Source organism: Camelus bactrianus, chromosome X (genome assembly GCF_048773025.1).
Source record: "Camelus bactrianus isolate YW-2024 breed Bactrian camel chromosome X, ASM4877302v1, whole genome shotgun sequence".
NCBI lineage: Eukaryota > Metazoa > Chordata > Mammalia > Artiodactyla > Camelidae > Camelus > Camelus bactrianus.
The window spans coordinates 65,285,023-65,310,220 of NC_133575.1; the positions used below are offsets into that span (position 1 = coordinate 65,285,023).

The 25,198-nt window shown below is 34.6% G+C and overlaps 1 protein-coding gene across 1 annotated transcript in view; it reads left to right on the forward strand.

The window, feature by feature from the left end:
- Positions 1–23,014, forward strand: part of LOC105064758 (sodium/hydrogen exchanger 2-like) — a 58,231-nt gene extending 35,217 nt beyond the window's left edge. Inside the window, exons 6-8 of the mRNA XM_010949757.2 lie at positions 7,612–7,701; positions 20,369–20,439; positions 22,846–23,014. Coding sequence (XP_010948059.2) covers positions 7,612–7,701; positions 20,369–20,439; positions 22,846–23,014 — 330 coding nt within the window. The remainder of the gene's footprint in view (positions 1–7,611; positions 7,702–20,368; positions 20,440–22,845) is intronic.
- The last annotated feature ends 2,184 nt before the right edge of the window (positions 23,015–25,198 follow it).

Sequence of the window (25,198 nt, forward strand, 5' to 3'; positions counted from 1 at the left end):
AGTTTACGCATTCTACTTGGCTCTTCTTTATAGCTTCAATTTCATTTTTGACATATTTTATATCTCTAAACACTGTCTCTTTTAATTCCTTCAGCAATTTGATCACTCCTTTTTTGAAATCTTGATCTAGTAGGCTATCAATATCTATTTCATTGATCTTTCTTTCAGGGGATTTCTCTTGTTCTTTTAATTGGGAAAGGTTTCTCTGCTTCTTCATCTTGCTCATACCTCTCTGGCACTGTGGTTTATGGAGTATCAGTTGTCTATTTTGGTCCTTAAGGAGTTTATCTATCTGATGCCTATTTAGGAATAGAAGATAGGAAAAAAAGAAAAAAAATAAGAGAGAGAAATAATTTTAAAAGAAGGGAGAAAGAGGGTTTGAAAACAGTGTTTAATGGTTAATAGAAGAGCGAATTGAAGCAGAGTATTAATCGGGTTGAGACGTCCTTTTAAAACTTTAAAAAAAAGGTGGGGTAGATGAATAGATGTATTTGAAACCTGTGTCTAATCAATAGCAGGACATCAAAACCCAAGAGAAATAGAAATGAATTAAGAAGTAAAACTTAAGAGGCTAATAGAAAATAGAACAGGTAAAAACAGATTTTAAAAAAAGGGGGTTGTTGGTGTTCTCCTGGAGTCTGTGTGCTTTTAATGTGAAGTCTTTCTGTCTTCCTCCTGTTTTGGAAGCTCAGCTTGCTGTTTTCAGAGGCCCTCCATTGGCGCCCTCTTCTATGCTGCTCCCAGTACCTGTTGGCCAGCAGATCGCGCCTCCTCCTAACACTGGGTCAGGTGTAGCTCTCCTCTGTTGTGGGCGGGCGGGTCACTGCCCCCTCCCGATGCCGCAGTGAGATGTTGCAGACTGGACAGGTAGGAGGGAGGGTCGTGCCTCCTCCCAGCACAGCAGTCAGGGGCTTTGTTCCTGCCCGAAAGGCGGGGGGCGGCTCTCCCGCTCCTGGCGCTGGTACCTCCGCTGCTCTGTGTGGCTGTGCGCTCTGCCTATGGTTGGCGCTCCGCAGGTGGGCTCGGGGAAGACCGAGGGATAGCTTTGCCCCTCCTCTGGGCCAAAGCTCAGCTCCTTGTTTGTCTTTGTGGAGCAAGTTCTCTGAGGGTCCAGGATGGAAGGATCCTATCTGCCTCGGGCTGTAGGCAAGTCTCAGTCTGGCATTTGAGGCTGCTAAGCCTTTCGGGTGCGGATGCACGTTTTGTCCCAGCCCCACCTGGGTGCTAAGGGCCGGAGGATATAGCTGCTGTGCCTGAGCCCTGCCTCTCTTTCCCAGAAAACTTTCCGCGGGTTTTCAGAGATGGGGGTGTGCACCCTTCCCCCGAGAGCACATCAACCTTGCTGTTTTATGGAGGTCCCAGATTGTTCTGCCCTGTACACCGACAGCCATGGTGCACAGCCCCTTGCATTCCCCCGGGGCTGCCTCAGTGCAGCTGCCCCCATTCTCTGCCCGGCTCGGGCAGCTTGGCCCTGCCCCCAGCTGCTGGCCCGCGTCTCAGGCTGGGTGTTGGGGGAACCCTCTGTGCCCGTCTAACTTAGTTCTGTCAGTCAAGGGCTGCTCTGTACAGATCCGAGCCTCGGAGGCCCCCCTCCGTCCTGCTGGCCTCTCAGTTGGAGAGGGGAGACCCAACGAGCGAGCACCAGTCCTCTTTGCCTCTCCCTCCCCACGGGGCCCTTCCTGCTCTGCTTTGCCTTTTGTTCTTTCTTTTTTCCTTTTCTCCTACAAGATTTATGGAGTCTTTATCTTTTGAAGAGGGCGATGTTCTGTCGGAGTTCCGCAGGTGCTCTGGTTGGATGAGTGGGTCTGTGGATGTGGGTCTTGGTGCATTTGTGGGAAAGGGTGAGCTGCAAGGGCCCTTCTACTCTGCCATCTTCTCTAAATTTTCCTGAACTGCCTTAAAATCTTCCATTTTCCTTTCGTCTTTCAATCTGTTATCTCCAGAGAAACAAAAGCAATGTTTTTGTAACAAATTGTATTTCTTACCTTCCAAAATTCTTCTATTGATTCTTTTCGAATATTTAATGAAATCCAAAATACTTAGCATGGCTATAAACTGTGACAAATATAGCTCATGTCTACCTTTTAAGCCTCATGTTTTTGGGCCATTCTCCCTCTTGTCCACTATGCTTAACAGCCTTTTAAGTGCTCCAAATTTGACAAACTTTTTGTCAGCTTGAGGCTTTCCAACATGTCATTTCCTCTCCTTAATACACTGTCTCCTAAGTTCCTTGCATGTCTGTCTTCCTTTTATCCTTCAGTCCTCAGAGAAGCTATATACAATCTCCTCAGAGAAGCTTCCCAGACCACTCTGTGTAGGTGGATTCCCCTTGTTGTTCTGATCATTTCACCTTAGATCTGTTTTCCTTTGTTGAAAAACCAAAATTCAACTGCGTAAATTTAAAACATCTTATTAACTTTATAATTCATGAATCAGGCAGCATTCAGTGTAACAGATGAGAGTTCCAAGGAGCTGTACAAAATGAAAGACTCATAGGCAGAAGGAAGCAGGAGCAAGGAAGTTATACTAGGCAAAAAAACAGATTGGTTATTGTTGGGTTACTTTCCTTTAGTTGGTTGCAGGGGTCTGTATGGCAGATTACCTAACCTGTGCTGATCAGGCGATTCCTGACTGGTTTGATTCCATTTCTGGGAGACCTGAAACCATAATAAGTTTAAGTGTTGGTTTGATGGTTTGGGGCTTAGGATAAGCATCTCCATTTTGGGCCTATTGTTTTGTTTTAACACCTTCATAGGCTATATCACTGTATCTATTATCTATCTATCTATCAATCAATCTTTTAGTTATTTTCATCTGCACTTGTATGATGTCTGTCTCCTTTACTTGGGTGAGTTCCATAAATGCAGGAAATACGTATGGTTCATTTGTCACCATATACTCAGAGTCTTCTAGTATGGGCTCCAATGAAATGTGCAATGAATATCTGTGAAATAAAGAAATAAGTGAATAAATAGTAAATAAAAGTTAATTTGGAGTATGGATATAAATTATGAACATATGTAGTAGAGCTTTGAAATCAAGTCCATTTCTTTAAAACCATGGCCTTGATTTATTCAATACTTCATTTAACTAGATATGCTAGTTACTACAGAGATTCCATACAGACCATTTGGAATAAAATTTTGTCCCTCACCTGTATTTCACATCTTCAGATAACCAGAGTATAATTGTACAAAATACATAAAATTCTCTATATGAGGAAATGTCACTGAGTCAGGTTGGTTTGACATCTTTATTTTAGAAATATTAATTTTGATCTATTCCAGGTAGGCTGAATAGAATGTATTAAGGTAAGTGAAGATGGAGAGTAGTGTGGATGGGTTTAAAAAATGCAAATATGGAGTCAACCTTTTAAAAGACAGCTCATTAAGCAGACCTGCTCACACTGAGAAGCTTTTTGCCTGTGATAAACACTGTTAAAGGATGTAGTTCTATCCCATGAAAGAACTGTATGATAATTTTTCAAATGTCAGAATGAATTTAGTGGAATCACACAACGCAAATGTCATCTAAAAAAGCGTGAATTATAGAAAATTACTTATGAAAACCATGTGAATAGGATGATCCCCTGACTTTGGGCAATTCAGATACATTTACAAAAAATTGCATAGTTCCAAATTGGAACATTTTGATCATTTGAAAGTGCCGAAGAGCTGATGAAGAGCTAGGACACCCCTGAGTTTCTTTTAAGTTTCAACCTTAACATTAATGGACATTATTACCTACTTCTTCCTACATTTCTGAAATAACATGAAGATAGAAGCTTTATGGGGATGCATTTTTCAAAGTGTTTTAAAAATGACTAAGAAGTGTGGAAGCTCATTTGAAAGCAGTAGATTTTGTTGTGTATTTAAAACCAGTTTTTTCCATATTCCACCCCATGTTTTTCACTTCAGTTGATACTTTCTTTCTTAAAATCCTTGTTCCCACATGTAAACTCTAGGGCAAATCTCAGCTTCTTCTCTTACTTTTTGTTCAACCATACTTTGGTTTAAGAAAACCAAAACAACATTTTAGACAATTTCCAACTCTCCATTTTCTTTCCCCCTTACTTTTACTGTCTTAGTCTTGGTCTTGCTTTCTCTTCTTTTTGTCTATAGAAGGTGAACAAATATCACTCACTCTTGCTATTAGTTCATTTAATGATATTTTTATGTATGCATGCATTCAAAGTGTATAAAACTGGTATTCCACTTACTATATTTTCACATTAGGGCACTAATATGTCAGGCTTCAAAAGGTAAAATCAGGTATTAAGTGAATTTAGACTATGCAGTCACTTAATATGTATAATTAAGGATTTAAGAATAAATATAAATGGGGATTCTCAAAGTGACATACAAAGGCAAATTTCTCTAATAGCAAATTATTTAATATGTATAATTCATCAGCCCTATCCTTCCTCTTGCTTTGAAATGAGAGAATTGCCTAAGAGAAAAGTCAGAGCCTGTGGACCAGATCTGGTAGAAATAGCAACCATTTGGTAGATAAGAGCCATTCACACAACTTTTTTCCCCTCTTCTTTATTCTTAAAAGGATAAGTGTAATCCTTTGCAACTATGATCTAAAAGCCAGCTTTAATTAGACCACACAATTGCATGACACTGTGCAAAGTGCTTTCACATCTATTATTTCACTTTATTATTCATATTACTTACATTAATATTGTTGATGTAGTCAACAAACATTTATTGAGCAACTACTATATGCCAGGTAGCATTTAGAGTGCTTGAAATATAGTGGTAAACAGAGTAAAGTCTGATTTTTGGCTTCTCTAAATTTATTTACCTAATCAGTATAATTATTTTTAAAGGTTAAATGTAAGACTTTGGACACATTTGACTTCATTTTATTTAATTATTACTAGCAGTACTGGCAATATGTTTATTTTTATATAAGATCAGGTAATGGTGTAATCACAGAAAAAAAATAGTAGAGATATATTTCAGCACAAAAATCTGAAAAGACAATTTAAATTGCTAACCTCTCCCACCCCAGAGAACACTAAATACAATAAGAGCTATGCATATATTAAGATGTTTTATTTTAATCATTTTGACCTCTATTTTAGGAACATTTTTGGAATTTTGAGTGTAATCACTCATTCTTTTTTTTTCTCTTTAATTGAAGTATACTTGATTTACAATGTTGTGTTATAGATTATTATACTAAGTGATCTCTCATTCCTGAATTGGTGTTATGATATATTGCTATTTAAAACTTACTTGTATTGACATTAGGAACTATCTTGTTTCTTAGTTTTATCTTCAAAATGAGAGGTTTCTTAATGGGGTCACTATTGGATTTTGGGGCATAACACTTCTTTATTCTTTGATATCCCTGATCCCTGCTCATTAATTGCCAATAGGAAGTGCTGGTCATTTTGACAATCAAAAATTGCTGCCCCCTCCATATTTTCAGAATAATTGAGAACTACTTGATCATCTCAGATTCTATTCAGCCCTAAAATGCCTATAATCTAAGAAAAGAGAACTCTGCAAAGGGCAACTTGGCTTATAGTAGTCATCCATGGAAACTCCTTCAAGTTCCCAACATAACTACATCTGCTCCTATCCTCCTCTTTCTTCTTATAACAAAGCTGGGTCCTCCTATCTCAAGCTATGCTCTGTAATCTATTTCTTTCTTGTCTTGCCTTATTAATCATATGTTTTCTGTCATATATATTCATACTCTTCTTCTCAACTGCATCCTTCTCATGAGCTTTAAACAGGCTCAAGTCACTCCTATTTAAAATACAATACAACTGCACTAAAGTAATGCTGTCTCTTGAACTCATAAAACTTTGTTGCTCCCATCTCTTTTATTAAGGTTATTAATGGGCATTTTCCATCCTCATTTCACTTGAGCTTTCACCAGGATTCCACATGAGTCAAACTCCCACTGTCTTGAAATCTCTTTTTTTTTTTTTTTTTTTTTGTGACAACCCACTTTCTGATTTTCCTCTTACCTCTCTGGTTTCCCTTTCTCTCTTTTGCAAGCTTATTCTCATTGTTACATCACTAAATATCAGAGTTCTTCAAAGATTCCTGTAGACTTTTTCATCTTCTCACCCTTTACTCTTTCTTTAATGATTTCATCCATACCCACATATGGCTTCATTTACTGACTATACACATATGACTTACGAATTTATATATCCAGTCAAAATATCTCCTCTGAGTTCTAGAACATATTGTTTTCTTGACATCCTTCCTTGGTTATCTCCCAGGGATCTTCAATTTTGTATGTTGAAAATTTAATTTTTGATTTTCCCTGCCAATCTGATTCCTATGTTTAGTTTTCCTCATTAAGATTAGTTTTACCGTCCTCTACCCCTTTGGAATCTTAGTGTTATCATTTATGTCCCACTCTCTGTCATACTGCCTTCCTAAGTTCACTTCTCTATATCTGCCCTACCATCATCTTTGTCTAAGCTATCACCATCTCTTACATGGAGTAGTAAAATGGTCTCCTAAACCTTCTCCTGCTATCCATTATAGCTCATTTTCAACAGTTTTTTTTTTCACACTGCAGCTAGAGTTATCTTTTTAAAGCATAAATCTGATCAAGCCATTTCAATTTTGAAGTAGTCTTAGAAAAAAGTTTTTTAAAGATGGTTAAAACAGCCTGAAAAGCTTTGTGTCTAATCCTGGCCTATCTCTCCAGTCTTAACAATAGTAGGATCTCCATTGCACTCTACAACCCAGCCACAGTTTTCAGTTTCTCTAATATGTCATATCATAGGGGCCTTATCAGTGCTGTTCCCTCAGCCAGGAATGGTTCTTTTCCCTTCATGTACATTATGCCTGCTCATCCTTTACATTTTATCTTAGAAAAAACTTTTCTTATAGTTCAATTTAAAATATGTTACTCTGTTATAAACCAGCTTCATTTTCTTCAGAACACTTATCTCAGGTTGTAACTGTTTATTCATTAATGCAATTATTTAGCTAATTGCTCTCTCCTTGAGACACACGACACTGTAAGCTCCATAAGGCTATGGGCCCTTCCAACTTTACCTCCCCATTGTAACTCCAGTGCCTAATACACAATATATGTTCAATAAATATAGTGGCACCACTTAATGGATGGTTATTAATATAGAATGTTTGCTTCTTTTATTATTCCTCTTAAGGAAAATTTAAGGTAACATGCCAAGAGGACAGTAATCCCATATTTAATGTATGATGGGTAATAAAGACAAAAGGATATACCTGAGATATTTGGCAATAATTGAAATGAAAATCTCTTGAAGCACTTTGGCTCTGTTATTTGACTACTTCTTCCTGTTTTTGAAATATAATGGTAAATACTTTTATTAACTGACCCAGATTTTTGTAAACAATATGTATTCTCCTTTGATTTTTGTAAGAGAAAATCACAGCACTTCTCTCTGGTGTTAGCCCAGTGATCCCTCTGAATTTTAAAATAATGTTCTAAGTTCCTATCACAACCAGATTAAGACACATGTGCATGTGCGCACATACATAGACACACATTCAGACACACAGACACACACACACACCAGGGAAATCTTCAAGAACTTATTTCATATGAAGGGAATTCGACTTTTTGTTTTTCATTTTGTAGGGGATGACCATTCGTCCTCTTGTTGACTTATTAGATGTGACAAGAAGAAGAGAAACCTCACCAACTGTGAGTGAACAAATTCTCATTCGGGTAAGATGTCTATATTATCATCTAGGTTATTTTGTTGACTGGAACTGACCCTTGTCCATTAGGTCGCTACATGCTAGGTCTTCTTGTATTTGAATTTCTCTAGTAAAAGGGGACATGATTTTCTGAATTCTGAAAAGGTATTTGTTATATTGTGACCATCTGTAATTTGAAAATCAATAAATCATTTCTTCTGTTAAGAATAAGAAAAATGAAAGTCTGTATTCTAACATTTGCTCTGTTGCTACCCAGCTTCCAACATTATCTTAGGAGAGACTTTTAACTTTTTTGTGGCCTTGGTTTACTAATCTATAAATTTTAATGGCTGTTTACATGATTTTTAAGGACCTATCCAGGTAGAATAATTATGAATTATGAGCTTTTTTTTTCAAATTATGACTATCATAAGTGTTTTTGGTTAGTTTAACATATTTATTATTGATAGTAGACTAAATTATCCAGTAACTTAGTTAATTTTGTATTTGGTATTATAAAGTAATTGCTTATAAGCTGACTTGTGTAATCCTTATGTAATCAGAAATTTTTTTTCTTGGAGTATTTTAGACTTTGACAGAGTTTTTTATACCATTGAGGACTGAGACAGTTAAAGATTTCAAATCAAATTGCAAAATGTACTCTTTGAAGTAGAGTTTCAAAATCACCCAGAGTTTATATATATAAGAAAATATATAACTACTACATTAGAAGTAAGGACAGCATCAGAGAAATTTAAAGATGTGAACTCTGTATCACTTGGTTTTATATATAAAAATGGAATTTGAATTGTGCTTACCCGGGTGGGCTTTTATAAAATATAACAATAGAAATACTGAAATATAGAGAATGTTAAGAACAATTTCAAGATATCCTTATATTCATCAATATGGAAAATATCTGAGAATTTTAATCAAAGGGAAGAAGAACATTCAGTATCTATCTTGCTTCTAACTTCAAAGTGGCACAGTCCATAATTTTCTGGGATACATTGTCAGCATATATAATGGCTTTCTTCATGTAAAATGCTTAAGTTTTCTTAATAACTATGAGTCTAAAATATGTAAAGATAAGCATGACAAATTTGACTTTTCATTCTTTTCTTTTTGATTGCTCAAGTTGTTAAAAAAATGGGATTTTTATTGTAATTGAATGACATTTTTAGGTTACATTTGGAGAAAATCATATTTTTACTGTCTTATTCCTATAATATAAATGACTTTTAATGATTGTATACTATATGTTACATTGATAAGAAGTAATTTATTTAACCAATTTATAAGAACAAATCAAACTTTATTTTCTTTTTCCAGCTTTCTATTTTAAAAATGTCAAGCATACAAATTTCAAAGATAGTACAATGAATATGTATATACCCTTTACCTGGATTCATTGTTATGTTTTCCACTTTAGCTTAACAGTCTCTGTTTATATATGTACATACTATTATTGTCATTTGCTGAATCATTTAAGATTAAGCTGCGGACATCCTGACTTTTTAATGCTAAATACTTCAGCATATATTAATATTTCCTAAGAAAAAAGACATTATAGTACATAATAACAAGTATTTATCAAAGTCAGCAAGTTTAAAATTGATACAATAGTGTTATCTAATATAATTCCATATTCAAAATTTTGCCAAATGGCCCAAAGATACTTTTATAAAATTTTTCTCCTGATCTAGGCTCATACATTGCATTTAGTTGTCGTATGTATTTATTGATCTTTAATCTAAAACTGTTTTATAACTTTTTGTTGTCTTTCATAATACTGGCATTTTTGAAAAGTGCATGATGTTATTTTGTAAAATATCACTCAGTTGGGTTTATTATTTTCTAATAAATATATTCAGGTTATTTTTGTGATGTTATGTCAAATCAAACTTTTAATCTTAGTATTTAAAATCCTTTGTCAACAACCTTCTCTTCCTCACCCTTGACCCATGTCTAGCAGACCTTCTTCTTTTTCATAAATCTTTTATAAAGTTCCTTATTTTCTCACATAGTTTTCGTTATTTTTGTTTTGTTTTCTTTTCATATATATATGTATATATATATTTATTGAAGTATAGTCAGTTTACAGTGTGTCAATTTTTGGTGTACAGCACAATGCTTTAGTCATACATGAGCATACATATATTCATTTTCATATTCTTTTTCACTATAAGTTATTACAAGATATCAAATTAGTTCCCTGAACTATACAGCATGAACTTGTAATTTATCTTTTCCATATATATCAGTTAGTATCTGCAAATCTCTAACTCCCAATTTATCCCCTCCCACCCCCCTCCAGTAACCACAAGTGTCTTCTCTATGTCTGAGAGTCTGCTTCTGTTTTGCAAATAAGTTTGTTTGCTTTTGTTTTTAAGATTCCACATGTAAATGATGTCAAATAGTATTATTCTTTCCCTTTCTGGCTTACTTCACTTAGAATGACAATCTCCAGGTCCATCCATGTTGCTGCAAATGGCATGATTTTATTCTTTTTTATAGCTGAATAGTATTCCATTGTATAAATATACCACCACTTCTTTATACAATCATCTGTCGATGGACATTTAGGTTGTTTCCATGTCTTGGCTATTGTAAATAGTGTTGCTATGAACCTTGGGGTGCATGTGTATTTTTGAATTAAGGTTCTCTCCACATATATGTCCAGAGGTGGGATTGCCGGATGATATGGTAAGTCTATTTTTAGTTTTTTGAGGGATCTCCATACTGTTTCCATAATAGCTGCACCAAATTGCATTCCCACCAACAGTGTAAGAGGTTTTCCTTTTCTGTACACCCTCTCCAGCATTTATCATTTGTGGACTTCTGAATGATGGCCATTCTGACTGCTGTGAGGTGATACCTCTTTGTAGCTTTGATTTATATTTCTCTGATAATTAGCAATATTGAACAATTTTTCATGTGCCTATTGGCCATTTGTATGTATTCATTGGACAATTGCTTGTTTAGGTCTTCTGCCCATTTTTGGATTGGGTTGTTCGTGTTTTTATTTTGTTATTAAGTTGTATGAGCTGTGTATATATTATGGAAATTAAACCTTTGTCAAGCACAAATTTCAAGAATATTTTTTCCCATTCCGTAGGTTGTCTATGTGTTTTAGTTATGGTAATATCTTTGTCTGGTTTTGGTATCATGGTGACGGTAGCTTCATAGAATGAGTTTGGAAATACTCCTTCCTTTTCAATCTTCTGGAAGAGTTTGTGAAGGGCAGGCATGAGTTCTTCTTTGTATGTTTGGTAGCATTCCCCAGCGAAGCCATCTGATCCTGGACATTTTTTTGTAGGAAGGTTTTTTTTATTGCTAATTTAATTGCATTTCTAGTGATCGTTTTGTTCAAGTGGTCAATTTCTTGTTGATTCAGTTTTGGTGGATGTATGTTTCTGGAAACTTGTCCATTTCTTCTAGGTTATCCATTTTGTTTCCTTGTAGTTATAGTTTTTCATACTATTCTCATATGATATTTTGTATTTCTGTGGTATTGATTATAATTTCTCCATTTTCTTTTCTTATTTTTTTGTGCTCCCTATTTTCTCTTTTTCATGAGCTTGACCAGAGGTTTGTCAAGTTTGTTTACTCTTTCAAAAAATACCAGCTCTTGGTTTGACTGACTATTTTCTATTTTTTAAAAAATCTCTATTGTGTTTATTTCCTCCCTGACCTTTATTATTTCCTTCCTTCTGCTGAATTTTGGAGTTTTTACTCTTCTTTTTCTAATTCATTTAGCTGGTAGGTTAAATTGTTTATCTGAAATTGTTCTTCTTTTTTGTGGAAGGTCTGTATCACAATGAACTTCCCTCTTGGGCCTGTTTTTGCTGCATCCCGTAGATTCTTTGTGGTTGTATTTTTGCTGTCATTTTTCTCAAAGCATTTTTAAATTTTTTCCTTGATTTCATCATTGACCCATTGATTTTTTTGGTAGCATGTTGTTTACTCTCCATGCTGCCATTTTTTTCCTCCTTTGTTTATCTGTAGTTGATTTCTAGTTTCATGGCATTGTGGTCAGAAAAGATGCTTGGAATAATTTCTGTCTTCTTAAATTTGTTGCGGCTTCTTTTGTGCCCAAATACATGATCTATCCTAGCAAATGTTCCATGTGCACTTGAAAATAATGTATATTCTATTTTGGGGGCATGTAGTGCTCTGAAAATATCAACCAAGTTTAATTGTTCTATTATATCACTTAATTTATTTGTTGCCTTACTAATTTTCTGTCAGGAAGATCTGTCCAGTGATGTTAATGGGGTGATAAAGTCTCCTACTATGACTCTATTCCCATCAGTTTCTCCCTTTCTATCCATTACTATTTGCTTTATGTATTTAGGTGCTCCTATATTGGGTGCATATATGTTAATGAGTGTAATATCCTCATCTTGTATTGCTCCGTTAATGTCCTTCTTTATCTTTCTTTATGGCCTTTGTTTTAAAGTCTACTTTGTGTGTAATCAGTATTGCTACTCCTGGTTTCTTGCTGTTTCATTTGCATGGAATTACTTTTTCCATCCTCTCACTCTAAATCTCTGTATGTACTTCTCCCTATCGTGAGTCTCTTGTATGCAGCATATTGTAGTTATTATTTTCTTATCCAATCTGCCACTCTATGTCTTTTGAATGCAGCACTTAGTCCATTGACATTTACAGTAATTATTGAGAAATGTGTGTTTATTGCCATTTTGAGCTTAGTTTTGCAGTTGACTTGATACTTCCTCTTTGTTCCTTTCTTTTTATTTTTGTGGTTTGATAATTTTCCTTTGTATCATTTTGGTTTGTTTTTAGTTTTTGTGATTCTTTTGCAAGCTTTTGTCTTGTGGTTTTCCTATTTTGTACATATATTAACCCATTACTATATCTGCTTGTTTTAAACAGATAGTAATATAAACTCAAACCCATCCTACTGAGAACAAAAACAACAACAAAAATGAAAAACTATATTTTCTTGCTCCCCTCTCCCACCCTTAATGATTTATATGTTCCCTTTTACAATTTCATGTTTATTCTGTTGTAATTCATGGTAGTTATCACCTTTCCAATAATGATTTCTCTTTCTGTGCATACTGCTTGTTTTCTATTTAGAGTAGACCTTTCAATATTTTTTCTTTTAGCATAGGTTTACTGTTGCTAAATTCTTTTAGTTTTTGCTTGTCTGTGAAGTTCTTTATCTCTCCTTCTATTCTAAAGTTTAGCCTTGTTGGATAATGTATCCTAGGTTGCATTTTTTTTTTTTTCATTCAGGACTTTGAATATATCTTGCCACTCCCTTCTGGCCTGTAGTGTTTGTGTCAAGAAATCAGCTGAAAACCTTATGAGGGTTCCCTTGTAACTAACTCTTAGTCTTTCTCTTGCTGCCTTTAGAATCATTTCTGTATCCTGAACCCTGGCCATTCTGATTATCATATGTCTTGGTGTGGGTCTGTTTGTGTTCTTCCTCTTTGGGCCCCTCTGTGGATCCTGTACTTGGATATCTGATTCCTTCTTTAGTTTTGGGAAGTTTTCAGTCATGATTTGTTCAAATACCTTTTCAATCCTCTTTTCTCTTTTTTCTCTTTCTAGTACTGTTATTATGCATAGGTTGGCATGCTTTATATTATCCCATAGGTCTCTTATATTGTTTTAATTAGTTTTTATTTGTTTTCCTTTGAGCTGTTCTTATTGGGTGATTTCTGTTGTCCTGTTTTCTAAGTCACTTATTAATTTCTCTGCATTATCTAGCTTACTTTTTACAGCCTTTGCCTCAGCTCTCATCTCAGCAAATGATTTTGCCAATTTTAATTGGCTCCTTATTACAGTTTCAATTTCCTTTTTGGCATATTCTCTGCCTCTATTCAAAACCTCTTTTAGTTCCTTCAGTATTTTGATCATTGCTCTTTTGGAAATCATGATCTAGTAGACTATCAAGGTCTATTTCATTGATCATTCTTTCAGGGGACTTCTCTCGTCCTTTTAATTGGTAATGGTCCCTCTGCTTCTTCATTTTACTTATATATCTCTGCTACTATGGATTATGGAGTATCAGTTATTTACTGTGGTCCTGAAGGGGTTTATTTGTTTGTTTATTTATCTATAGTGGGTGCAGAAATAAAGCTGAAAAATAAAGAAATTTAAAAGAAGAAAAAATGTTTGATAACAGAGTATAATCAACAACAGAAGAACAAAATGTAGAGAAATAAAATCGAGTTAAGAAAAATTAAAAAAAACTGAAGCAAATGTTTGAAAACAGTATAATCAATAACAGAAGCACAAACCAAAGATAAATAAAGATCAAATTGAGAGAAATAATACCATGCTGTTTTGATTAATGTACAGATTACTGTAGTATTTCTGAAGTCTAGGATGCTTATTCCTCCATCGTTCTTCTTTTTCTTCAATATTGCTTGGGCAATTCTGGGTCTTTTGTGATTCCATGTAAATTTTAGGATTATTTGTTTTAGTTCTGTGTAAAATATCCTGGATAATTTGCTAGGGATCACATTAAGTCCATAGATTGCTTTGAGTAGTATGGCCATTTTAACAACATTAATTCTTCAAATGCAAGATCATGGGATATATTTCCATTTTTTTAAGTCATCTTTAATTTCCTTAGTTAACGTTTTGTAGTTCTCCACATGTAAATCTTTCACTTCCTTTGGCAAATTTATTCCTAAATATTTTATTTTTTGGATGCAATTCTAAAAAGGATTGTTTCTTTACTTTCCTTTTTTGAAATTTCATTGTTAGTGTAAAGAAATGCCACTGATTTCTGTATGCTATTCTTGTATCCTGCTAACTTGCCAAATTCTTTTATCAGCTGTAGCAGTTTTTGTGTGTAACCTTTAGGGTTTTCTATATATAGTATCATGTCTTCCACAAATAATTAGAGTTTTACCTCTTCTCTGCCAGTTTGGATCCCTTTATTTATTTTTCGTGTCTAATTGCTATGGCTAGGACTTCCAATATATATTGAATAGAAGTTCTGAGAGTGGGCATCTTTATCTCATTCCAGATTTTAGCTGGAAGGCTTTCAGCTTTTCTCTGTTGAGTACTATACTGGTTGTAAGTTTGTCATAAATAGCTTTTATTATGTTGAAATATGTTCCCCCTATACCCACTTTGGTTAGAGTTTTTAACATAAATGGATGTTGAATTCTGTCAAATGGTTTTTCTGCACCTACTGATATGATCATGTGAATTTTGTTTTTTTCTCTTGGTGATGTGGTGTATCACACTGATTTGCACATGTTGAACTATCCTTGTATCCCTGGGAAAATCCAACTTGATCATAGTGTATGATCTTTTTTATGTGTTGTTGGATTCTGTTTGCTAATATTTTGTTGAGGATTTTTGCATCTATATTAATCAATGATATTGGCCTATGGCTTTCTTTTTTGGTAGTGTCTTTGTCTGGCTTTGATATCAGGGTAATCATGGCTTCATAGAGTGAGTTTGGGAGTATTCCCTCCTCTTCAACCCTCTGGAAGAGTTTGAAAAGGATTGTATGAGTTCTTCTTGGTATGATTGAGAGAATTCCCCAGTGAAGGCATCTGGTCCTGGACTTTTGTTGCAGGGAGGTTTTTTTTATTATTGATTCCATTTCACTTCTAGTGATTGGTCTTTTCAAATGATCTATTTCTTCTTGATTCAGTTTTGGTAGACTGTATGTTTCTAGAAACTTGTCCATTTCTTCAAAGTTGTCCAATTTTTTTCCATATAGTTGTTCATAGTATTCTTTTATGATTTTCTGTATTTTTGTGGTGTTGGTTGTAATCGCTCCATTTCATTTCTTCTTTTGTTTTGCTTTGTCCTCTCTCTTTTCTTCTAGTTGAGCCTAGTCAGGGGTTTGTCTTTTTTTTTTTTTTAATCATTCAAAAAACCACTTCCTGGTTTTGTTGATTTTGTATGTTTATTTTTAAATCTCTAATTTATTTATTTCATCCCTGATCTTTGTTATTTCTTTCCTTCTACTGACTTTAGTTTTTATTTTTCTTTTTCTAATTATTTTAGGTGGTAGATGAGATTGTTTATTTCAGATTGTTCTTGTTTTTTGAAGAAGGCTTCTATTGCTATGAACTTCCCTCTTAGGACTGCTTTTGCTGCATCCCATAGATTTTGTTTGGCTGTGTTTTCATTATCATTTGTCTCAAGGTATTTTTTAAATTTCTTCTTTGATTTCATCATTGACCCATTGGTTTTTTTAGTAGAATGTTCTTAAGTATCCATGCTCTTTTATTTTCTCATTTATTTTTCTGTTGTTGATTTCTAGTTTCATGTCATTATGGTCAGAGAAGATGGTTGAAATTATTTCTGTCCGCTTAAATTTGTTGAGGCTTCTTTTGTTCCCACATATGTGGTCTTTCCTAGAGAATGTTACATAAGCACTTAAAAAAATATGTATTCTATGTTTTGGGGATATAATGTCCTAAAAATATCAAGCACATCCAACTGTTCTGTTGTGTCATTTGGTTTCTCCTTTGCCTTATTGATTTTTTGTCAAAAGACCTGTCCAATGATGTTACGAGGTTGTTAAAGTCTGCTAGTATTATTGCCTTCCCATCAGTTTCTTCCTCTATGTCTGTTAGTATTTGTTTTATGTATTTAGGTGCTCCTATATTAGGTGCATATATGTTAATGAGTATAATGTCCTCATCTTGTAATGCCCCTTTGATCATTGTATAGCATCCTTCGTTATCTTTATGGCTTTTGTTTTAGTGTCTGTTTTGTCTGATATAAGTATGGCTGCTCCTGATTTCTTGTCATTTTCATTTTCATGAAATATCTTTCTTCATACTCTCACTTTGAATCCATGGGTGTCCTTCACTCTAAAGCTGGTCTCTTGTAAGAAGCTTTTTTAGACTTTTGTTTTGTTAACCAGTCAGCCACTTTATGTCTTTTGATTGGAGCATTTAGTCCATTGACATTTATGATAATTATTGATAAATGTGTGCTTTTTGCCATTTTGAACTTTGTTTTCCAGTTGATTTGATATTTCTTCTTTGTTTCTTTTTCTTTTTGTTTTTCTTTTTGTTGTTGATAATTTTCTTTCTTATTATCTTGGTTTCTTTTTGGTTTTTGTGACTGTATTATATGCTTGTGATTCGTGGTTACCGTTTTTCAATTATGTTAGCCCCATACTATATCTGTTTGCTTTAGACTGGTAGCCCTATGTAGGCTCAAACACATCCTAAGAAGAAGGAAAGAAAGAAAGAAGAAAGAAAGAAAGAAAGAAAGAAAGAAAGAAAGAAAGAAAGAAAGAAAGAAAGAAAGAAAGAAAGAAAGAAAGGAAGGAAGGAAGGAATATTTTCTTGCTCCCCTCTCCCACCTTTTGTGATTTGGATGTTCTTTTTATTTATTTATTTATTTATTTATTTATTTATTTATTTATTTATTTATTTATTTATTTTTTGCATGTTCATGTTTATCCTCTTGCAACTCCTTGTAGTTATCACAATTACAATTATAGCTTTATCATTTCTATAGCTTCCTGCTTCTTTTCTATTTAGAGTAGACCCTTCAATATTCCTTTTAGCATAGGTGTTGTATTGCTGAATTCTTTTAGTTTTTTCTTATCTGCAAAATTCTTTCTCTCTCCTTCTAGTCTAAAAGATAGTCTTGCCAGATAGAGAATCCTTTGTTGCAGCTTTTTATCAGTCAGGACTTTGAACATATCTTGTCACTCTCTAATGGCCAGTGTTGTTTGTGTAGAGAAATAAGCTGAAAGCCTTATGGGTGTTCCCTTGTAACTAACTCTTTTTTTTTTCTCTTGCTGCCTTTAGAATTTTTTCTTTATCTTTAACCTTGGTCATCTTAATTATGATGTCTTTGTGTAGGAATATTTGGGTCTTCTTTTTGGGGACCCTCTGTGCTTCCTGTACTTGGATACTTGATTCTTTCTCTAGGTTTTGGAAGTTTTCAGTCATGATTTCTTCAAATAGCTTTTCAATCCCCTTTGTTCTTTCTTCCCCTTCTGGAACCCCTATTATGTGTAGATTGGCACACTTTATATTAATCCATAGGTCCCTCATATTGCTTTCATACGTTTTGATTTGCTTTTCTGTCTGCTGTTCTGATTGGGTGACTTCTGTTGTCCTGTCTTCTAGGTCACTTATTCGTTCCTCTGCATTGCCTAGTCTGCATTTGACTGTCTTTACCTTGGCTCTTATCTCAGCCATTGTGTTTTCTGTTTTTAACTGGCTGCTCTTTATAGTTTAAATTTTCTTTTTAAAGTATTCTTTGTCTCTTTTCATTCCTTCAGTGCTTTTATCACTCCCTTTTTGAAGTCATGATCTAGTAGACTATCGAAGTCTATTTCATTGATCATTCTTTCAGGGGATTTTTCTTATTCTTTTAATCGGGAATAATTCCTCTGCTTCTTCATTTTACTTATATTTCTCTGGCTCTATGGATTTAGGGGTTTCAGTTGAAAGGCTTGTTTATTTTTTGTTTGTTTTCTTGTATTTAAAGTGGGAGTGTTCTTGTATAGACTGTACCTCTAGTAGTTTTGTAGTGAGGGCTGTTCTTAGTATAGATGGCTGCTATATCTTTCTTCTATGTGTGTTGGCTATTATCCCTTTGATTAGGGGTGTAGTTGGTGCAGTGGTGATCAGAGTCTGCCCTGTTGTCAAACAGGGCCTCCTTTTTTGTTCTGTGGTTGTCACAGCCTTGACAAGGGCCTGGTCTGCTCCCCTGTTGCTGGAATATAGTCTTCTAGACCCATTTCTGAGTTGTGGTGTGTGGTAGGCAGGGTTGGAGCACTTCAGCTGAGAAGAAGAGTCTCTGAATATACTCCACAAGAGATGTCCACTGAGTGAGGATGCCCTCTGTGGTGTTGTCTGTCACTGTTATGTGGGCTTTTTTTTGTTGTTGTTGATAATGCATTTATCCCTGCCTTACCTGTGGGAATGTCAGCCACCTGCTCTGGTGTTCCCCAGGTTCTGCGTTCCAGGAGCCACCAGTGCAGGTCTGCCAATCTCAGTCCTGATGTCCCACAGTAGGGAGCATGCAGTCACAGACCTGAAAGCATGGTTCACCACAGGGTCAGTGCAGACTGCAGCCCCATCTCTGCATGTGATATGCCAGCCTGTTGTATATACCCATACTCATCTGCACTGTGTACTAGAACTCCACACTCTGCCTGTTCATCCCAGAGGCATGAGTCCACCAAGCATCCAGAGAGAGCAAATCTACCCTCTATGCCTGGGTTTGTAAACAAATCTCAGTCCCACCTGTGAAGTTGCAGGACCACTGGGTATGGATTCAGCTTTCAGCCCCACCTCCATGCAGAAGTGATGGCTATGACCAAGCCTCACCTCTCTTCTCACAATAGCACACCAACGGTGGAGCCCAGGGGAGAAAGTTGCTATGGCATGGCTGCATTGTGCCCCTCCCCACTATGCACAACAGCAGCGGTGCTTTTTTTTATTGGGGTCCCAGACTGTTCTGTTCTGCACACAGCCCTGATCAGAGCACATACTGCCCTCCAATCCCCTGAGGCTGCCTCTGCCTGGGCTCCTCACTGCTCTCCAGCAGCCCATCTTGGCTTGTCCCTGCTGACTCACATCTAGGCTGGTGATTGCAGGGACCCTCCATTTTAGTTTCCCTTAGTTCTGTCCACCAAGTGGCTGTGACTTATTCCTCTGAGCCTCAGAAGCTCTGCTTCTTTCTTCTCTGACTTCCTGGCTGGAGAGTGGGCATCCCAGTATAAGGGTGCCTTTCTTTCTATGCCACTCCCTTCCTGCAAGACCCATTCTACACCAATTTTTTTCTTTTCTTTTCTTTTTCTTTTGTTTTCTCTCACTGGATTTTGTGAGAATCCTCCTGTATTTTGAAGTAAGAGACACTCTTCCAGAGTTCAGTAGGTGTTCTATGTGATTCAGTGGGTTTGTAGATGTAATTCTTGGTGTATTTTTGGGAGAGGGCAATGTGTGACTCTCTCTACTCTACCATCTTGGTCCCCATATTCCCATTCATTTTATTCATGATATTCCCATTACAAGCAATGATTTGTTTTTTTTTTCCTTATATACCCCTGTTTCATTTTGAACTCTATTATCATGCACATGCTTTAATCTCTGTCCATTTCTTTAAGTTTTGCCTCTTCAGTTTGGTTCTATATTCTTCAAGGATGGGGGCCATGCTTTTTAAATCTTTTATTTACATCACTTTACCAAGCCCATATTTTTGATAGATAAGTGAATCTATCATATGATACTGATTGACATGTGCATTTTCAACTTTATTTTATTTTGTCATTTAACCACTGTATTTATTTATCTATTTATTTATTTAGGTAATTGAAGTATATTCAGTTTACAATGTTGTGTTAATTTCTGGTGTACAGCATAGTGATTCTGTTATACATATATATTCCTTTTCATATTCTTTATTATTATAGGCTATTATAAGATATTGAATATAGTTCCCCATGCTATACAGTAGGACCTTGTTATTTATTTTAGCAATTATAAATAGAATGTCTTTAATGCTTGTATTAGAATTACTGCAGACATCCTCACATACAATTGTAGAGTCTCCTTTTTATCCTTACCCTACAAAACGTTTGGGATTAAAAAGTAAGCAAGTCAGATGAAATCAATAATTTTCAAGGTGCTTTTGATGGATCATTATATTTGGTAGTAATTGACCAAGTTCCTTATATATGCTATATATTTAGACTTTCTTTTATATTTCAGTTCTTTGATCACTTGCTGGCTGGCATAGAAGACATATCAGGACACTGGGGGCAATATTACTGGAAAGACAAGTGAGGATTTGCCAAAAATATGCTTGTATACATGTGTAGAAAAATGAAAATAAGCCTGTATATATTTCTGTATGTTTCTGTTGGGAATAGTTGAGATATATTTATCCACATGTTGTGAAAAAGATGACAGCTAGGAAACAAAGACAGAGATCTTTCTTTTTATAGTGAGAGACGTGATTGACAGTAAGGCCAGACCCCAAAACTAAACAGTGTGCATAAAATTCTCAGACCATCCATTTTTGGGAGGGGGTATTATGTACAGTTCCATAAAAAAGGATTTTATATCAGATCTTGTTACTATACTAATTAAAGCTTCTAATAGCTTGTCACTTAAAAGGTATCCAAACTACTTACCTCATTTTACAAATCTGGCTTTCTCACCTCATCTCATACTATTCTCTCTGCCATATACTACAACATAGCCATGCTGTCTTTCCCTTCTGTCTAACAAATTAAGTTCAGCACATTTCTAACTTAAAGCCTTTGCATAGTGTTCCCTCTGCCTGGGATGCTCTTCTACCTGATTTTTGTGTGCCTTTTTGTCATTTAAGCCTTAGCTTAAATTTCATTTTCTCAAAGAGTTCTTCCCTCATTACTCAATCATTCTCTGTTATATCAATGTACGGTAATTCTCTAAATAACATATAAATCTCTGATATTTTAATATCTTATCTTGTTTATTAAATGTTTTATTTTTTAATTTTAAATTATAATTCATATAAAATATATCTTTATTCTTATTGTATGTTTCTTTCCAACTAAAATATAAGTGGCATGAGGACAGAGACCTTGTCTGAATTTTTAAGTTCTATAACTGCAGCACTTAAAAAACGTCCTTCCAAATAATATGTACTCAATAAATATTTTTAATAAATAAATGAATGACAATGAATTTTAAAAGGCATATTTTAAATTCTGATATTAAATCTAGTCCCAGATTTTAAATCCAAATGTTTGAACTATTCTAAATTATGATATACTTCAAGTGCCCTTGTAGCAACACATATTAAAATCTGCTGCTTCAACCTAGATTCCTTGCAGGGGCTGTGTGAAAAAACAGATAGGATTTTAGGAGCAAACACTTGGCAGAATTGGTAAGACTGATACTTTGTAGAGATCCTTTTATATTAACCTTCCAGGAGAGGTGTCTCCTAAGACAATGTTAAGGTTAGAGAATCAAGAGAACTTATGACAGTGGTCACTCCCAAAGCAGGTTTATTTTAAACTCTGATAAATAAAGAATAGATTCTTTTACCCTCCTTATAAATGCAAAGGATCAAACAAAAATAAGTCTTTTTCATGTTTGATTTTGATGACTCTTTTTGATCATACAGAAGTAATATAAACCATGAATGGGATAATTTATACTTACTGACTTGTCCTTCTTGAGATATCAAACAGACAAACAATTAAATTTTTTTACAATAAAATTTTGAGCTAATCACCTGACTTTCTGTTTAGATATGTTCTGTGTGGTTTTATGCAGTGATTTTTTTCTGTGGACAAGTTAAACACACACAGACCTTGAAAACTTCATGGTTACACAGATTTAGGTCATCTCCTTTCCTTTTTCTTCCCTTTGCTCTTACCTAGTCTATACAAATCTCCCCCTCCTCTAAAATAGCATCTCTACCAACTCCCATAAGTTTCTGGGTCCAATATTTTTCATAGGTAAAAATTGATATTTAACTTTTTACAGTTTTGTTTTTCTAAGCTGGGTACTGCCACCTATTATCTTCCTGAGCAAATTTCAGGTTAACAGCTTGAGCCTAGAGTCAACGTGGCCTTAGACTCCTGAAACATCAATAAGTGCCTTTTAATATATAAATATTTGAAAAAGAAGTAAACCTCAATAAAGTCTTTAAGATTATGGTATAAGTATTTTTAAAAATATGAATGTATTGACCATAAATCTATATTTAGTTGGACATTTTCACTCAGGTTTTGTGAAACTGTGGTTTAACATGATTTATTTTTCATTTTGTGGGTTTATTGTGTGAGTTTAAATTCAGGTTCCCTAGTCAACATTTAACAAAGGTGTTCCATTCTTTTTCCCATCCATTGAAATAAACTGTATAAGCCCTTTTCTTTCATGGCCTTCTCTGAAATTTAGACTCTGCTTGGCCAGTATTTCAGTCTTTGATGAAAAGCTTTATAGGCTGTTTCCCTTGGCTTGGTTGGTACTAGTGGGTTAAACAAAAACCTTCAATTTCCTCATAAAGACATATTTATAATTAAGTAAGAATTTCTCATATGTATTTTTCTCTTTACAAAATAGATTAAAATTTTCATTTAAACAAAGTACATTTGTAGTAGGCAGTCCTGGGACCTTCTCACTAGAGTGTAAAAGTACTAAAAATTGGCAGTAATTTCCTGGAATTTTTACTTTATTTGCTTCTTGAGCAGACTGGAGTATTTCAATAGCATGTATTTGCAGAAGATTTTGCTCAGAGAATATGACCAGCCCAAATCAAGCATTGTGCTTCTTTATGAAAAGCTTGAAAGAAAACATGCCATTGAGCTAGCTGAAGCAGGCCAGTTAATACACACACCATCTAGTACATCTTTGCTGTAAGTGTGTATGTGTGTGTATGTGTGCATGTGCTTGTGCATGTGTGTGTGTTTTAATTTGTTTAATGAGATATCACAGAAAAACTACAGGATTATTCAAAGTTCCTTCCATTTAAAGCACAGTTTGTCTTTCATCACATTGCCTCCTGAAAAAATATGAAGAAGAGCTCAGATAAAATTGAGAATGTTTGTTTGAGTACCACAGGCTGCATTGTTTAGAATGGAGTGTTGAACAAGGCTTTATGAGATAAATTCTATCTATGAAACTTTAGCTTCTGAAAGTTTAAAAATGTTATCTATCTTCCAAGAAGTACATGTTTGTATTTTTATTTGATTTAAACACTCTTTTTAGGTAAAATAATTTATCATTAACTTTTGTTGATTGAGCACTGACCTGAGTGTTAAAAGGTATTTAGCTTTTCTTTTTTCTTTTGCTGGGGAATATCAATAGAGAAAAATATATATAATTTGGAGATGTCCTTGCTGTATGTCTTTAGGCAATTGTTAGGAGAGAGTAGATAGATCTTTAAAGAGAGAAAATATAAGGAAGGGAATGTAATTAAGGAAGAAAATAATATTATTATAAATAATAATTTACTAAATTTGGTGTTTGAATAGGAATTTGTCTTTTCCTGCATCATGAAATTTTCTTAGGGGGGGTTTGTTTTGATTAAAATTTTATAAAATTAAAAAAATTCTTCAAGCATAATTCATTTTAACTGGTATGAAGTAACTGTAGTTACGTATTTAGCCCAGGACAAAAGGATTAACTTACTTATCATTGGACTCATCATTTTCAACCAGCCAGTGCTTGATTTGATAGAGATATATTTCACCACTAGAGGGCTCATTTCTCTATTCCGTATTCAGAGGTTGAGGCCTCAAAATTTAGCTCTTGTTGAATTGACTAGAACACAATGCAGGCCTTAGATATACATGAATGTATTGACATAGAACTATATCCAGGGTACAGTGTTGATTAGAATAAGAAGCCTGAAAAATAGAAAATATCACATGATCATTTTCTGTAGAAAATTTAATTTATACCTGTATCTGTATATGTGCATAAATATCCTAGAAATGCATAGACCAAGAGCTAAGTAATTACATTATTTGATTTTTATATTATTCTTTGTATTTTATACATTTTTGGTGTGTATACATAATACACCAAATATATTTTATAATCAGAAGAAAACTGTAAAGGTATCAAGGGAAGGAAATTGTCAAAAGCAAAAGCAAAACAGAACTCAAGGTAAAAAAAAAAAAATCCAAACTCCACAGTATAAGAATGGGAATCCTTTGGGTTCTAAACAATTGACTGAAATTAAGGGATGGCTTCTCAAGAATATGTTAGCAAACAGTATTTGTCTTAGTCTGCTTGACTTATTTCACTAAGCATAATATTCTCTAGTTCCATTCACATTGCTGCAAATGGCAGAATTTCATTATTTTTAATGGATAATATTCCATTACATATGTATATACATGCCACATCTTTTTTAGCCATTTACCTGTTGAGGGTCACTTGGGTTGCTTCCATATCATGGCTATTGTAAATAATGCTACTATGAACATTGGAGGTGCACGTATCTTTTTGAATTAGTGTTTTCATTTTTTCTAGATATATACCCAGGAGTGGAATGGCTGGATTATGTGATGTTATGAGAGGGAAGGGAAAAGGGGCAAGATAAGAGTATGGGATTAAGAGATATAAACTACTATGTATAAAATAGATAAGCAACAAGATATGCTGTACAGTACAGGGAATTATAGCCACTATTTTGTAATGACTTTTATTGGAGTATAATGTGTAAAAATATTGAATCATGTTGTACATCTGAAATTAATATAACATAATAAATCAACTATACTTCAATAGAAAAGAAACAAATAAAAAACAAAACAAAACAGAAGAATAAGTTCCCAAATAAGCACTGAAGTAGGATATCAAAATATATTACAAACTAATTTGTGTTTTAAGAGATTATTAATTAGAACATACTTGTTTTCATTGTTGAGTTTCTTACTTGTTTTTTAAAAGTGAACTGCACCGGTCGACCTACTGAAGTATTTTCTACCACAAAGGACTTCTGCTATTATCTCAGCTGGATCTTCTGTATTAGGCAGGACTAGGCTAGCTATGGAGAAGGAAAGATAGATGAGTAACAATTTTATGCTGTAAATT